General features: G+C 44.5%; 2 protein-coding genes across 2 annotated transcripts in view; one reads left to right on the top strand and one right to left on the bottom strand.

Annotated features, from left to right (window-relative positions):
• Positions 1-15,643, bottom strand: part of INTS7 (integrator complex subunit 7) — a 91,863-nt gene extending 76,220 nt beyond the window's left edge. The window contains exons 1-3 of the mRNA XM_089677796.1: positions 15,457-15,643; positions 4,456-4,585; positions 486-632 (exon numbers count right to left, since the gene is read on the bottom strand). Of these exons, the coding sequence (XP_089533922.1) occupies positions 486-632; positions 4,456-4,585; positions 15,457-15,556 (377 nt within the window). The 5' untranslated portion in view covers positions 15,557-15,643. The remainder of the gene's footprint in view (positions 1-485; positions 633-4,455; positions 4,586-15,456) is intronic.
• A 176-nt stretch (positions 15,644-15,819) lies between these two features.
• Positions 15,820-17,465, top strand: part of DTL (denticleless E3 ubiquitin protein ligase adapter) — a 41,326-nt gene continuing 39,680 nt past the window's right edge. The window contains exon 1 of the mRNA XM_089677795.1: positions 15,820-15,952. Within this exon, the coding sequence (XP_089533921.1) occupies positions 15,904-15,952 (49 nt within the window). The 5' untranslated portion in view covers positions 15,820-15,903. The remainder of the gene's footprint in view (positions 15,953-17,465) is intronic.

The following is a 17,465-nucleotide window of genomic DNA, read 5'->3' as shown; positions in this document are numbered from 1 at the left end:
GATGTATTAAGATACTTAAGACCAGGTCAAGGGGTAGCCAAAAGAGGCTTTGCATTTTAACAGAAGGGGGGGCACAAAGAAGGCAGGACCCGCACCTCATGGGGCTGAAGTAGTTCACAGCTAATGGGAGAGCACACTGAGCCTAGGCTCACACATATGCAGGAAAACATGTAAATTGCACGCGTTCATGCACCCAAAAAGCGCTGTTCTTTAGCAGATGTGCAGGGGTACCATTAAGAATTAATGAACCACCACGCCCCAGAAAATGCAGCACATGTGGTTCTGAACGGCTGTTCTGCGGGTGAGTTTTGGGAACTTTTTTCCCCTTATTTCCTGCAGGTACAGCAGCCAGTTCTAATCAAACAAGCAAAGATGTGCACCTAGCCTTAAGACTTTCCCCCTTGGATGATAAAGTAGGTTCTTTTGGACACATGTAGCGCTGGTTCAGAACCTGTACTACAGAAGCACCAGACAATCAAACTTACCGTAACGTAATAGCACGAGCTACAGGGTCATTACTATGTATGACAGAGAAGACTCTCTTTACAAATTCATCCACATTGAGGATCTTCTCAAGGTGCTTCTCGCTCTGCTGGGTCACTTTCAGCACACACAGTCGGAGAAAATTATTCCTGGAAAAAAGGCATATGGGTCATCCATCTTTGTAAACAAAAAGGTATGGACAAAATTTTCAACCTTGTTTTGAAAAGAGAGCATTTATAAATTCACAACATAGAATACCTATGGAAGACAAATACCAGGAAGTCTGTGTAGTCAACTAAATTTATTTTATATAATGACACTTATTTTAAGCTTAACTCTGGGCAGATATAAAAGCAACAATTAAATGTGGCCCTGTAATCATGAATTCCTTTTTTTTTTTTTTTTTTTAAATACAAGAAGTGCAAGTACCTGAATTTGTCCTGATATCTTGCAGTTCCTGCACAGCAGGAGTCAAGCGTGAGGAAAATGCAGTTCTAAACTAATTGGTTCACATGCTGACAAGAAAAATATTAATGCAGATAGAAGGAGGCAGCAGACAATGAGCTAACTGCAGTGCTACTACTTTCAATGTTCTAATTTTCCCAATCTGGGGCGGATCCTGGCCTCACAAGAAGTGGAATGAATGATGCCGGCCATCAGACTGAGGATATCTAGTGGCAGAAAAGAAGTACTACAGGGGATAGCGCATACTTAAAAGTGGTTCTACATGCAAATCATTTTTTACCTTAATTCATTCTCTAAAATCGAGATAAAAAAAAAAAAAATAACTCCCCACTACCTAATCTACCCACCCCATCCCTAAACACTTACCCGACTCCTCTCACAGCTCCAGCACCGCTCCCCTCACTTTCTGGTTTCACAGGAAGCACTGATGGTTTCCATTGCTCTAAGCTTCTGATGCTGTCAATAAACCTCATGTGAGGAGGGAGTGGATGCATGGCTTACCAGCACTGTGTGTGTCTATGGATGCACACAGCCTGTCTTGTGACAGCACCCAGCTTTCTAAGGAGGGGCTGCCAGCACTGACAAAGGACTGAAAAAAGATGAGGCAAGGGACCGCTCAGCACAATATTGCTGCAAAGAGCAGGTAAATATAAATGTCTTTAGTGTAAAAAAAAAAAACAAACAAAAAAAAAAACTTTATTACTACAATAAATGTGATAAAATTCTTACATTATTTTTTTCTTTCAACAGACTTAATTTTTGTCTTATTTTTGATTGGAGTTTCACTTTAATGGCTGGACAATAGCTACTCAAGGCACAACTAGGGGCCTATTTAAAAGGCATCTGTCATGAGAGAATCATGAAGGCTGCCATTAGTGATCTTTTCTTCAGAAAATGCCAATTGCCTGTTTGTTATGATGATGTTTTGGAATTAACACTGACCAGGAGGAAATATACACATATGGAACTATACCTTGACAGCATGTTTGTCTTGGGATACACTCAAGGTGTATTAGTGCCCCTCACAGCCAGGTATCAAACATTTGTAGATAGCAACCACTGACAGCCTCCTTACTGTCCCTTCACCTTAGGACACACAAAAAACAGGACTCACAAAAAGGGGAAGGTTTACATGGTAGGCACCCATGAGGCATGTCCTCTAAAGCTTTGCTAGTGTTCAGTCACATGACAATACAAGCCTATAATTGAGAATCAATGAATACTCGGGCTGTGTCCTGTACTACACAATTAAGATATTTGTGTAATGCAGTTCAGATGATGATGAACAATTAAATATTAGATTTTCATATGGCAAGTTATATAAAGAAAGAAAGCATCCAATTGGTCACTGTGAACAACACCACTAATTAATGTATCACAAAATTCACATAGCCTGCCTTCTTAACTACAGAGGTGCTGAGAGGAGGTGTTTTACAAGCTGGAGTCATTACAGAAATCACTGCTGGCAGGCAGGAAGGTACCATGGGATATGTAGTCCTTAGAAGTTGAAAGTAAACAGCAGGGGAGAAGCTGCAAAGCATGCAGGGAATCCAGGAAGCTGTACAAAGAAGGTTAACAGCCAGATAGAACTCACAACATAAAACAATATTTTTCAAGTAAATTTATATTGAATTGTGAAACAAAAAGTATTATGTATTATTTGTATAGCTATTGCAATGTGTCTGTTATCAAATTAAAGTTTATGCGGGGACCTTTAAGCACACCAGGCCACTCTGATGCTTTGGCTGCTGGGAACACCAAACCTTGGCCATGTGATTTTGCATGAGCTTCCCAACTCTGCTCACCATAGTCTATTTATGAACATTCTTTATGCAGTTTAAGTAATAAACATGCACATGATCATTCAGAAATTAGTTACAGTGCTCAGCATAAATGAGTACATCCCTTTTGAAAAGTAAGATATTAATCAATATCTCAATGAACACAAAAATAATTTCCAAAATTGACCAAACTGAATTTTACAGAACATTTGTTTAGCTCATTACATGAAGGTAAGGTTAATAATATAACTTAGATTACAAAATCTTCAGTTTTACTCAAATTAGTTGATGCAAAAATGAATACACCCCCCAACATAAACTACTTCATCTAGTATTTTGTATGACCTCCATGATTTGTAAGGACAGCACCAAGTCTTCTAAGCATGGAATGAGCAAGTTGGCGACATATTGCAACATCAATTTTTTTCCATTCTTCAAGAACGACCTCTTTTAGAGCCTGGATGCTGGATGGAGAGTGATGCTCAACTTGTCTTTAGAATTCCCCATAGGCGTTCGATTGGGTTCAGGTCAGGAGAGATATTTGGCCACTGAATCACTTTCACCCTGTTTGTCTTCAGAAATGCAACAGTGGCCTTAGATGTGTGTTTTGGATCATTGTCATGTTAGAAAAGTGCACGACAACCAAGAGCACAGAGTGATGGTAGCCTCTTCTCTTTCAATATAGAGCAGTACATTTGTGAATTCACAATACCATCAATGAAATGCAGCTCCCCGACACCAACAGCAGTCATGCAGCCCCACAGAAGCAGACTGCCCCCACCATGTTTCACTGTAGGCACCATGCAGTTTTCTTTGTACTCCTCACCTTTGCAACACCATACAGTTTTGAAGTCAACAGCTCCAAAACCATTTATCTTGGTCTCATCACTCCAGAGTAGAGTCCCAGTAGTCTTTTTCAGCATGCTCCCTGGCAAATTCTAAAAGGGCTTTTTTGTGCATGGGCTCTAGGAGAGGTTTCCTTCGTTGACGACACGTATGCATGCCATTCCTTTGAGTGTACACCGTATTGTTTCACGGGAAACAGTCACCCCAGCTTGGCTTTCTACTTCTTTAGCTAACTGCAGTGAACTTGCATGGCAATTTTCTTCTTCCCATCTCATCAGAAGACACTCCTGTCGAGGTGTTAACTCCCGCAGACGGCCTGGACGTCTCTGTGAGATGGTTGCAGTTTCATCTTTGTATCACTTTTGCTACAGTATTCTCTCTGATAAGTAAAGCTTTGCTGATCTTCTTGTAGCCTTCACCTTTCTTGTGTAAAGAAATTATTTTCTCAAGCCTTGTGACATTTTTCTTCCATGTGGTACCATTGCTGACAGCATGAAATGGGGAGGGGTTTTCTTTAAGTAACGGCCTTTTATAATCAACTGTCTGCTGGACATCTGTTTAATGAACAATTAGACTCACCTGTAGTTGAATTCTTATTAATTCGAATTTTATTGTCTAAGATTTAGCTTTGCTCCTAAGACTTTCATTGGGGTGTATTCATTTTCACAACATAGTCTTGAATGAATGTTAGGAAAAATACTTTGTGTGCGCAAATGAACAAATCTTGTTGGCAATCAATGGCCCGCATTTGTGGGAGTATTTTGTAGTATGGTTTTCCATAGAAAATAAGGATTCTGAAAGGAAAGTAAAGATTTTCTGACAAATCCGTTGGGGTGTATGCATAGCTAACTCATCCTATAGATGCTTAGAGGCCACCTACCCAACTCTGAACACATCAGCCAGTTTGAGGAAAGCAGAGTTGATGAGGATGGGGAACGGATACTTTTGAAACAGTCTTGGAAAACGGACAACGGCTTCACACTGCTCTCCGAGCTTCCCAGATCGCAACCCTAAAAACAGAAAATATAAACACATTGATAAAGTGTAAAATAAAGTATGATTCCTCCTACAGAGGTTTGTTCAAAAGAAGATGCTTGATTAATAATGCAATGTGTACCTTTACTGAGGGTCTAGACCAGTGGTCTCCAAACTGTGGGGCCAGATGCGGCCCTTTGCTTGCTTCTACCTGGCCCTTGGAGCACTACTTCATCCACTGACACCAAGAATGGGGCATAATTCTCTCCACTGACAACAATGAAAAGGGCACAATTCCTGCCAATGACACCAATGATGGGGCACAATTCCACCCAATGATACCAGCAATTGGGCTCAATAACACCAATGATGGGGCAAAATTCCTCTCCATGATGGAGCACGATTCCCCAATGACAACGATGGGGAACAGATCCTCTCATTAGCACCACAAATGGGGCATTGTTTGTGCCCACTGATACTGGGACATTTTCTACTCCCAATGTCCACAGTCTGGCCCCCCTAAAGTCTGAAAGACAGAAAACTGGCAATTTGCATATAAAGTTTGGAGACCCCGGGTCTAGACTCTAGGCAGTTAAAACCTCCTCAATTCATGCGATTTTCAGTCTAGATATATTTGGCACTTATTAGATTCCGTTTAAGATTTATATATGATGGTAAATGTAGACATCATTGTGTTTGTCTGCCCTTAAAGAAGAACTCCAGGATGGGGTCAAAAATCACCCATTAGTACAGCTCCCTATACAAAACAGTTAATACAATTTTGAAAATCCTTACCATTGAGGAGAAATGTTCAATTGAATTTTCATGACCTCATCACTGTAATTCAAAAAAGATTACAGCATCTTCTCTGTCAAGGAGGTGGTGTAACAACAGGGATTACATCATTTCCTCTCCTCCATCAAAAACAGGGAATTGTAGTGAATGTGGGCGGGTAAACTAGGCCTGTACATGTTGAATGTGTCTGAGAGTCTCAGTCAACCCACCACTGCAAGTGGAGCTCAATTACATCACTGCATCCTGCAGAAAGAACTACAGAAGGGATGTGCCAAGACCAGTGGCTGGGGGAATAGGAGGCATAGTAAAAACTGGTCTTACAAACAGGAAACCAAAGAGAATTTATGGTTTGATTTGAAAATTAATAGGATATTTCAGAGTAACGACTGAGTGAATCAGACGATGGAGGACATATTCAGTGAAGGTAGGAAATCAGCAACAAGGACATAAAAAGAATTTAAAAAAAAAAACTGTTCTGCTTTAAAGTACAACTGGAGGGCCAATTTTTTTTTTTTTTTTTTTAAGTTTTGCATAGATTGGAGGGGCAATAGAGCACGTTCATCTTTTCCACTGACAGTGAAAGTAAAGGAAAACTCAGGTTGTCTCCAGAACAGGAATAGAGGGGAAATCCTCTAATTGAAACACTAGTTCTGGTGACAACCAGGGATTCCCTCACTTTGGAGGGAAACCTCTCCAATGGGACACAGAGGGCAAAAAAAAAACCTGACAAGGTGTGCTGGAACTCCCTCCCATCACCATTTTATCTCTTGATATCAGGAAAACTCATCGGATGTGATTGATGCTGATAGCAGAGGAACAAAGCAGCCAACAGAAATTACACTTATGGGTTTATTTACTAAAGCTGGTTTACTCAATATCTCGTGCCCTTCGCATGGAAACCAATCCGCTTCCAGGTTTTATTGCTAAAGCTTAATTGAACAAACTGAGGTTAGAAGCTGATTGGCTACCATGCACATCTGCACCAGATTCTGAGTGAACCAGCTTGAGTAAATCTCCCACTTAGTGCTCCTTACTGAGGCAAGTACACACTGTAGAGGGATATGCTTTGTTCATATTTCAAGTCTGATGTTTACAGCCACTTTAAAGTTTTGTTTTCTACAGCTAACTTTGTGAGGAATGGGAGGAAAGCAGACCTTCCATTAGCAAAGACAGTCTACCTCAGACATGTGCATCTAAGACAAAGCAGTCCACAAGGTGACAATGCTGTTTGTTTTTCAGTGAAATCACAGAGCATTGTTGTCACCCTGTAGACAGGGAAGTCCTAAACTCACCACAAATGTTAGAATGTGATTGTACTATGTCCTTTGGATCTCCCAGTATGTAGTGCAAGGCCCTGCCTGCTTGGATACAAATTGATGTGTGGCGGTGCATTGCACTGTGTTATGCTGCGTACAAATGAGCTGTGAAAACACGCAACATTCTCTAGTTTCCTTATTTCAGTGCCCACCAAGTCAAGCACATTGGTCTGAATCCAAGCAATAGGACAAATTGCCTTGTGTATGTATTGGGACAGCGTTGGGGATGGTGTCAATGAACCCTTACCTAAAGCAGCAGATTTTAAGTGCAGTTTCAGGCTACTGCAGACTGCTACTGAAGCTGTCTGGCAAAATCTGATCACGGTGTAGCCGTCATCATGCTCACCCGCCAACCGGAGCCTGGAGCCCGCCACAGTAGTTCAGACTTCTGCTTTGCAAGCTATTTTCATGTACCTGCTGTGTGCGGTTGTTGCATGCTTGCTGCCCATGAGATGTTTTACTAGCAATCTGGTTGTGGCATTTTTAAGTGTAACTTTTTAATAAGAAAATGTTTTTTTTTTTAACATATTACACTATTGGTACGCACCGCTTTTCTTTTTTCGTCTCAATCCAAATATTGGAGGAGAGATCCTGATGGTGGACAATATGCCTGGAGAGTCGTGGCTACAGCATATACCCAAGCACTTGTGACCATATATAACCTAATGGTCCACATCATCCAGTAAGAGGCTCCTAATGGTGTCACTTGGTGGTGGATGCACACTTCGCTCAACAGCAAGTTTAATTGCAGGGACACCCTTCATAGAATTTGGACTGTAAAAGGTTTTTTTTCTTTAAGTTTGTTTTCTCTTTTTGTGACTTTATTTTTTCTATCATATTTTCACTTTTGCAATATAATCATATGGATTAATTGATTTCTTTGGCAAATATGTCTATTCACTTGCAGGATGTTACTATGGATATTTGATAGTAATGGTATTTAGCTCTTTTTGTTTTCATGTATCTTTTACAAATTTACCAAACAATTGCGTATTATATATTGTGTTTTTGTGCATTACAATTCAAAAAAAGTGTAAAATTGTGTTTGAAAAAAGCTCTGAGCAAATACTTCTCTAGGACCTCTGCTAATATAATATAGCGGGTAAAAAAAGGTATTGAACACGTCACCATTTTTCTAGGTAATTACATTTTTAAAAGTGCTACTGATATGAAATTTTCACCACATTGGTAACAACACATGCAATCCATATATACAAAGAAATCAAAACAAAAAGGAAAAAGTATTGAACACATTATGACTTGCCCTCCAGAGGATTTACCCCCCTTCCTGACCAGGCCATTTTTTTGTAATATGATGCTGCATTACTTTGACAATTGAGCAGTCATGCAACGCTGTACATAAATTAAAATTTTTGTCCCCCCCACAAATAGAGCTTTCTTCGGTGGTATTTGATCACCCGAGCATTTTTATCTTTTGCGCTATAAACAAAAAAAAGACTGGCAATTTTGAAAAAAAAAAAAAAACAAGCAAACAATATTTTTGACTTTTTGCTATAAAACATATCCAGTAAAAAAAAAAAAATCAAATGTAATCATAAATTTAGGCCATAATGTATTCTGCTACATCTCTGCTGAAAAAAAAACCCAATGCATGTAAATTAATTGGCTTATGCAAAAGTTATAGCATCTACAAATGGCGGTATATATACTGGAATTTTCTTCTTTTTTTTTTACTAGTAATGGCGGCAATCAGCGACTTATAGCAGGAATGCAGCGAGCATTCTGACACTGGGTGGGAACTGACTGCCACTGACATCACAATGACACTAATACAGCGATCTGTGCTAATAAAAAGCACGGGCACTGTACAAATGACACTAGGCAGGAAAGGGTTAACATCTGGAGCGATCAAAGGGTTAACTGTGTGCCGTTTTACATAATGTGTGGTGTGGTATTTTACTAGGAAAACATGCTGCTATGTATTTCTCCACTGTGCAGAGAAATACACAACAGCATGTTTTTGCTTGCAGGAGAGAGACCCATGTTGTTTACATACAGGTCTCTTCCCTGTCAGTGTTACTCAGAGATCGCTGGGTGCTGGCGGGGAATCTCCTGCCGGGACCCGGTGATTGACATCCGCAGCCGCCAACAGTGGCGCAGGTAGGGCGGCGCGTGCGCCCCCTACCCAGAGATGCAAATCACATATAAATACACACACGTGATTTTGCGCAGCCCTGCCGCCCTGTAGCGGTAGTTCTACTACAGGGCGGTGGGCAAGCGGTTAAGAAAGGGAGGTACAAAAAGGTTAGGAAAGCCAAGACACCTGAAAACTATCAGTAATTAGAAAGCAATCCTGACCCTTGTCAGTTCAAGTTAATATCAACTGGTACAGTCTCAACTGATGGCTTATAAAAAAAAGAAGTCATTACCAAGGTGTCATCCTACGATGGGCATAAACAAAGAGCTCTCTCAAGGCCTTTGCAACCTTACTGCAAAACATACTGATGGCATTGGTTACAGAAGGATTACTAAATTTCTGAATGTTTCAGTGAGCACTGCTTGGGACATAATCCGTACGTGGAAAGAACATAATTTTACCATAAAACGGCCATGACCAGGTGCTGCTCGCAAAATTTCTGACAGAAAAGTGAAAAGAATTATCAGAAGAGTTGTCCAAGAGCCAAGGACCATTTGTGGAGAGCTTCATAACGACCTGGAATTAGCAGGTACAATTGTTTCAAAGAAAACTATAAAGTAATGCACTCAACCTCCATGGCCTGTATGTACACTCACCACCCAAGACTCCATTGCTGAAGAAAAAGCATGCTGAAGCTCATTTAAAGTTTGCTGCACAACATTTAGACAAATACTGGGAGAATATAGTCTGGTTAGATGAGACAAAACTTGAACTCTTTGGATGCCAGAATACACACCATGTTTGGAGGTCAAATGGCACTGCACATCACCCCAAAAACACCATACAACAGTGAAGCATGGAGGAGGGAACATCATGATGTGGGGCTGTTTTTCAGCATACGGTACTGGCAAACTTAATTTCATTGAAGGAAGGATGAATGGAAAACATGTGCCAAGACATTCTTGAAAAAAAAAAAAAGATAAAGCTGCTAGAATGGCCCAGCCAATAACCTGACTTGAATCCATTAGAAAATCTATGGAAAGAACGAAAGAACAAAGTTCATAGAGGCCCACGGAACCTTCAAGATTTGAAGACTGTGGAAGAATGGGCCAAAAATCACAGCTGAGTAATGCATGGGACTAGTTTCTCCATACAGGAGGCGTCTTGAAGCTGTCATTGTGACGATCGTGGCCTCAGACCCCGGCCCTTCTCACCAAACTCGTGACAGAAGGACTAGCCAATCTAAAACTGCGCTGTCACGTGCGTAACAATGCCACATCCAGCTGCACCCTGACACAGATCTTCCAGCTAATGGACCACAACCTGCGTACCTGCAGCCTAAAAGCGATTGTTACTGGGTCAGGTTAATTACGCAATTAGATAACAACACATGCAGCGCTATAAATGGTTAATATAAAGTAACATATAAGGTAATAGGTGATGGACTACTAGTGCTTAGTGGTGATTGATAAGTGTCCTCATAACATAATGCAATAGTCCCAATAAACTGTGCAAAACGTGGTTGACTCCGTGCTGAAAAGTGTCTAATATTATGCACTCACCAGAAAGCGCATAATATGCGCATTTGAGTTGTCAGACCACTCCTGGTCCTAGAAAGTTGAACCTGTATGGATCATCTGGCAAGCTGTCACTCTGATGAGAAAAAACTTTTCCTTGGCCAGCAGGGGGATTCCCGACATCCAGAGACCCTTATAGGACTGATCCAGGTTCCTTAACCAGGGCACTCATATGAAGTATCCACCTTAAGAGAGGGGGGGCTTGACCAAAAAGCCCACCCCAAAAAATACTGATAGTGTAGTATGTTTCAACAAAATCCTTTATTGTAGAGTAAAAAACACACAGGTCACTCACAGGGTTTCCCAGAGTCAAAGATGGCCGCCGGCCTCCACGAGGTACGGAACGGCGTGACGTCACCGGCTAGGCTCCACCCTGACGCGTTTCGTGCGGACGAGCACGTTATCAAAGGGGGCTAAATCAAAGATGATCCATACAGGTTCAACTTTCTGGGACCAGGAGTGGTCTGACAACTCAAATGCGCATATTATGCGCTTTCTGGTGAGTGCATAATATTAGACACTTTTCAGCACGGAGTCAACCACGTTTTGCAGTTTATTGGGACTATTGCATTATGTTATGAGGACACTTATCAATCACCACTAAGCACTAGTAGTCCATCACGTATTACCTTATATGTTACTTTATATTAACCATTTATAGCGCTGCATGTGTTGTTATCTTAGTGTGAAGGTTTGAGGTTTGTGCCTTTCATGCCAGCTGCTTGTTATACATCTCCAAGCGCTCGTTAATTATTCTTTTTTGCTGTTTTTGACTACTAATTATGCAATTAACCCTTCACACTGCCACCACCTCCTTTTTGTACAGAGAAGGAGGAAACTCGGCAATATCAGCAATAACACTATGATGATGATGTAGCTTTTTCTAGGAACTCCACAGGGTGTCTCCCTGAAGCAGAGAACCAATCGCCTCATTTGGGGAGGGGGTTGTGAAAGGCGGGGAGCTCAGGCTATGAGCAAAACTCTCACAGTTGATGACATGGTTCATAACTTATTCTCGGTGCATTTAGCAGCCTTGCCACTAGTAGATTAATATGCAGACGTATCTGCTAAACGGTTAGATATGAAATATCTGCTTGAATGGTTCAGGAGATATAATTTTCTGCTCTCCTGTATATGCCAGCTAGGGGGTGTAATATACCAGGCGACTTGTCTTAAAGTAAGCCGCCCGAATATGTGCTCCCTGTTTATGTAATTATGTCCTATTTGAAGATATAAATTATATGGAAAAGTAAGTTTTTAAATGAAAGTCTGTTTTTACGACTACCTGGAATGCCTTTGAGCTCAGTGAAGGACTTAGTTTATGGCTTTATGATATCCCAGATTGAGAAATTAACAGACATCTAGGCCTCAGCTCGGCTGGAATTTTCTATCCCTGGAGCTCTCCCACTGGGGCCTGTTGACTTTTTAACACAGACCGCATTCCTGAGGGAGGGGGGAAATTGGAGGAGGAAGCCTGATTTGCGAGAGAGAGATGATACAAAATGGAAGATTCTTATCAAGATGGATGACCGCGTCCATCTCGGTGTGCATGATTGCTACAGTCATTACCAACAAAAGATTTTGTAAGAAGCATTAAATTAAATTCAGTTAGCGTGTTCAATACTTTTTCCCTGTATCATTTTATCACACACCTTAACTTCTGAATTTGTTTTTGTTTCTTTGTATGTATGGATTGCATTGGTTGTTACCGACATGTGGTGAAAATTTCATGTCAATAGCACCTTTAGAAATATATTTACCGAGAAAAATAGTGATGTGTTTAATACTCCTTTTAGCTGATATATACACTGCTCAAAAAAAATTAAAAGGAACACTTTGTAATCAGAGTATAGCATCAAGTCAATGAAACTCCTGGGATATTGATCTGGTTAGTTAAGTAGCAGAGGAGGTTGTTAATCAGTTTCAGCTGCATTGGTGTTAATGAAAGGAACAACAGGTGCACTAAATGGGCAACAATGAGACAACCCCAAAAACAGGAATGGTTTTACAGGTGGAGGCCACTGACATTTTTTTACCTACTCAGCTTTTCTGACTGTTTTCACTAGTTTTGCATTTGACTAGGGTCAGTGTCACTACCGGCAGCATGAGGCGATACTTGGACCCTACAGAGGTTGCACAGAAGGTCCAACTCCTCCAGGATGGCACATCAATACGTGCCATTGCCAGAAGATTTGCTGTGTCTCCCAGCACAGTCTCAAGAGCATGGAGGAGATTCCAGAAAACAGTTACTCTAGGAGAGCTGGACAGGGCCATAGAAGCTCCTTAACCCATCAGCAGGACCGGTATCTGCTCCTTTGTGCAAGGAGGAACAGGATTAGCACTGCCAAAGCCCTGCAAAATGACCTCCAGCAGGCCACTGATGTGAATGTCTGACCAAACAATCAGAAACAGACTTCATGAGGGTGGCCTGAGGGCCCGATGTCCTCTAGTGGGCCCTGTGCTCACTGCCCGGCACCACAAAGCTTGATTGGCATTTGCCATTGAATACCAGAATTGGCAGGTTCGCCACTGGCGCCCTGTACTTCTCACAGATGAGAGCAGGTTCACCCTGAGCACATGTGACAGATGTGAAAGGGTCTGGAGAAGCCGCGGAGAACGTTATGCTGCCTGTAACATCGTTCAGCATGACCGTTTTGGTGGTGGGTCAGTGATGGTCTGGGGAGGCATATCCATGGAGGGACGCACAGACCTCTACAGGCTAGACAATGGCACCCTGACTGCCATTAGGTATCAGGATGAAATCCTTGGAGCCATTGTCAGACCCTACGCTGGTGCAGTGGGTCCTGGGTTCCTCCTGGTACACGACAATGCCGAGCCTCATGTGGTGAGAGTATGCAGGCAGTTCCTGGAGGATGAAGGAATTGATATCATTGAATGGCCCCCACGCTCGCCTGACCTAAATCCAATAGAACACCTCTGGTATGGCATGTTTCAGTCCATCCGACAACTATGAATAAGGACTGTCCATGTCATTCTCTCTCTATGAGGCGAGGACTGTCCGTGCCGCTCTCTCTCTATGAGGCGAGGACTGTCCGTGCCGCTCTCTCTCTATGAGGCGAGGACTGTCCGTGCCGCTCTCTCTCTATGAGGCGAGGACTGTCCGTGCCGCTCTCTCTCTATGAGGCGAGGACTGTCCGTGCCGCTCTCTCTCTATGAGGCGAGGACTGTCCGTGCCGCTCTCTCTCTATGAGGCGAGGACTGTCCGTGCCGCTCTCTCTCTATGAGGCGAGGACTTCCGTGCCGCTCTCTCTCTATGAGGCGAGGACTGTCCGTGCCGCTCTCTCTCTATGAGGCGAGGACTGTCCGTGCCGCTCTCTCTCTATGAGGCGAGGACTGTCCGTGCCGCTCTCTCTCTATGAGGCGAGGACTGTCCGTGCCGCTCTCTCTCTATGAGGCGAGGACTGTCCGTGCCGCTCTCTCTCTATGAGGCGAGGACTGTCCGTGCCGCTCTCTCTCTATGAGGCGAGGACTGTCCGTGCCGCTCTCTCTCTATGAGGCGAGGACTGTCCGTGCCGCTCTCTCTCTATGAGGCGAGGACTGTCCGTGCCGCTCTCTCTCTATGAGGCGAGGACTGTCCGTGCCGCTCTCTCTCTATGAGGCGAGGACTGTCCGTGCCGCTCTCTCTCTATGAGGCGAGGACTGTCCGTGCCGCTCTCTCTCTATGAGGCGAGGACTGTCCGTGCCGCTCTCGCTCTATGAGGCGAGGACTGTCCGTGCCGCTCTCGCTCTATGAGGCGAGGACTGTCCGTGTCGCTCTCTCTATGAGGCGAGGACTGTCCGTGTCGCTCTCTCTTTGAAGCGAGGACTGTCCGTGTCGCTCTCTCTATGAAGCGAGGACTGTCCGTGTCGCTCTCTCTATGAAGCGAGGACTGTCCGTGTCGCTCTCTCTATGAAGCGAGGACTGTCCGTGTCGCTCTCTCTATGAAGCGAGGACTGTCCGTGTCGCTCTCTCTATGAAGCGAGGACTGTCCGTGTCGCTCTCTCTATGAAGCGAGGACTGTCCGTGTCGCTCTCTCTATGAAGCGAGGACTGTCCGTGTCGCTCTCTCTCTATGAGGCGAGGACTGTCCGTGTCGCTCTCTCTCTATGAGGCGAGGACTGTCCGTGTCGCTCTCTCTCTATGAGGCGAGGACTGTCCGTGTCGCTCTCTCTCTATGAGGCGAGGACTGTCCGTGTCGCTCTCTCTCTATGAAGCGAGGACTGTCCGTGTCGCTCTCTCTATGAAGCGAGGACTGTCCGTGTCGCTCTCTCTCTATGAGGCGAGGACTGTCCGTGTCGCTCTCTCTCTATGAGGCGAGGACTGTCCGTGTCGCTCTCTCTCTATGAGGCGAGGACTGTCCGTGTCGCTCTCTCTCTATGAAGTGAGGACTCTCTGTGTTGCTCTCTCTGTATGAAGTGAGGACTGTCCGTGTCGCTCTCTCTGTATGAAGTGAGGACTGTCCGTGTCGCTCTCTCTCTATGAGGCGAGGACTGTCCGTGTCGCTCTCTCTCTATGAGGCGAGGACTGTCCGTGCCGCTCTCTCTCTATGAGGCGAGGACTGTCCGTGCCGCTCTCTCTCTATGAGGCGAGGACTGTCCGTGTCGCTCTCTCTCTATGAGGCGAGGACTGTCCGTGCCGCTCTCTCTCTATGAGGCGAGGACTGTCCGTGTCGCTCTCTCTCTATGAGGCGAGGACTGTCCGTGTCGCTCTCTCTCTATGAGGCGAGGACTGTCCGTGTCGCTCTCTCTCTATGAGGCGAGGACTGTCCGTGTCGCTCTCTCTCTATGAGGCGAGGACTGTCCGTGTCGCTCTCTCTCTATGAGGCGAGGACTGTCCGTGTCGCTCTCTCTCTATGAGGCGAGGACTGTCCGTGTCGCTCTCTCTCTATGAGGCGAGGACTGTCCGTGTCGCTCTCTCTGTATGAAGTGAGGACTGTCTGTGTTGCTCTCTGTATGAAGTGAGGACTCTCTGTGTTGCTCTCTCTATGAAGTGAGGACTCTCTGTGTTGCTCTCTCTGTATGAAGTGAGGACTGTCTGTGTTGGTCCTCCCTACTCTCCTCCTGAAGTGATTGTCTGTCAGTCTCCTCCATCCATAGACCAGGCCTCGGCCTCTCCTCTACCTTTATCCAGCTCCATCAGGGCGGAGTTGGCGTCCAGCTCCTGCTCCCCATGGCCGGCATCAGCCAGAAACGACCTGCTGCTACCCCCGCCGGACGCCATGGTCCTTCCGTCCCTCCACACAAATCAATCCAGACCAATTCCACCAAATGGCATGGAAGCCGCCATGACAGTGTCAAAGCGCATGCTCCGTACGTGCCACCACGCCCTACCGTCCTGAGAACAAGCTTGTGATTGGTTTAGCACGGTTTTGGCGCTCGCATTGTTGTAAACCAACGGTGGTTGGTAGAGGTGCTGACCAATCCGCGAGCGGCTGGCGTTTCGCGGGAGAATTATCTGCAGGCTTGGCTTGTTTAGCGGGAGATTATTGTGAGAGAGGAGGAGGGGTGCTCGCTGCTGTTCCCGGGACTTCGCACGGTACCGGCTGTTCTCAGTTACCTTCCCACACAATGTCACTCTTCCAGAGCCTGCAGCTCCGGGCCCGCTGGACGGATCGCGGTAAGGCCCCTTATGAATGACCCTGGCACGCCTGGACTGCCTCCATTTAATTCGCCTCTCTGATGGGCTGAGCTAGGACGGTCCCATGGCCAGCGAAGAGTTCTTCTTTCATACATATATATTTTATGCACAAATAATAGTTGGAAGGTGATTGGTTGCTGTGTGCAGCAGGAAATGAATGACCTTCATATGTCAGCCCCCCATTACAAGGCTGACCCCCCATTAGTGTTCACTGCTGTGTCCTGTCTTATGAGATTATCTGTGTCTTCTATACAGTATGTGATCTGATGATCATTCTCTACATATTATGGGAGATGTCTGTTACTAATCATTGCAGTAGATCCTAATCATAAGAATGAAATACATTGCAGCTTACCTGCCTCTTTTATATTGTGGTGGCTGCCTTAGTTTTCTTTTTCTAGGCTTCATGTACATTGCTGTACGTTGTGCAGAGCCTGTGTAATGACATTCTCAGGACCCGCTGCCAGCGCAAACAGCCGTCCATTGAGATGCACTAAAGTATATGTAAATTCTCACCCTGTAAAACATTTAGTTTTAAATAGAAGTGAAAGCCAACACACTTTTGTATAGGTATAAAAAAAAAGGGAAAACCATGTTTGTTTCCTTAGAAGTGATCACATTCCCATGTTCTCAGCTGCATAAGGAGCTCAGGGAGGAGAAACTGCAAAACACTGATCTTCCCAGTGAATGGCTGTGTAGGGTGGGGGGTGCATGTGAGCAGATGTTTGATCATTGGAGAGCAGGCTGAGTTCCCAGCACAGCTAAAGAACTGACCACGCTGTACTCTCCTGCCTAGTGTAGTCAGTTTGTAATAGTAAAGCAGGGAGACTGGCAGAAACACCAGGGATTTCACACAAAGGATGCAATACAAAGAGAGCAGGATACTTTTTCATAGAAGTGCATGGTAGGGCAGCCACATATTAGGAATATTTAAAGTTGGCCTTTCATACTCTGAGGGCCCATTCGCATTAGGAACTGCATGTGAATCACACAGGAACACTGCAATACCTGTACAGTTCTCTGCAGTTCAATTCCAGCCCATTTGTTTTGGGTGGGCATACCGCACTGCACCAGAAGTGTTGCATGCACTACTTTTGGAAACGCACTGAAACCAGATCGCATGGTATTTTTGTACTATGTCATCCAGTGCAGGCAAACACACACTGCCTTTTGGGAGGTCATTAACCCCATTGGTGCTGGCGCCTCCTGGCCTTTTAAGGGGTTCAGAAGCCGGGGGGTGGGGTTTTAGGGTCATGAGACCGCTATGATTCGCCATCACATGATTGGGAAATGTCCCGATCGAAAGAGGATATCGGGACCTTTCCGTGAGTAGCAGACATGTGCTGGGAGCGCGCAGGGCGTGCGCTCTCATATGGTTTTCTTAATTGCACGCAAATGTGCGGCCGCTCAGTGTCAAGACCGGAAGGCCGCAGATTCGCGTGTGGCCAGCTCCAAGAGGTTAACTGTGCGCTGATATCTGGAGAACATGGGC

This window comes from Staurois parvus, unplaced genomic scaffold (genome assembly GCF_062004578.1).
Source record: "Staurois parvus isolate SC_StPar_1 unplaced genomic scaffold, SC_StPar_1.0 ptg000192l, whole genome shotgun sequence".
NCBI classification, from domain to species: Eukaryota; Metazoa; Chordata; class Amphibia; order Anura; family Ranidae; genus Staurois; species Staurois parvus.
Note: the sequence above shows the minus strand (reverse complement) of the source record. Positions and strands in the feature narration are given on the sequence as shown.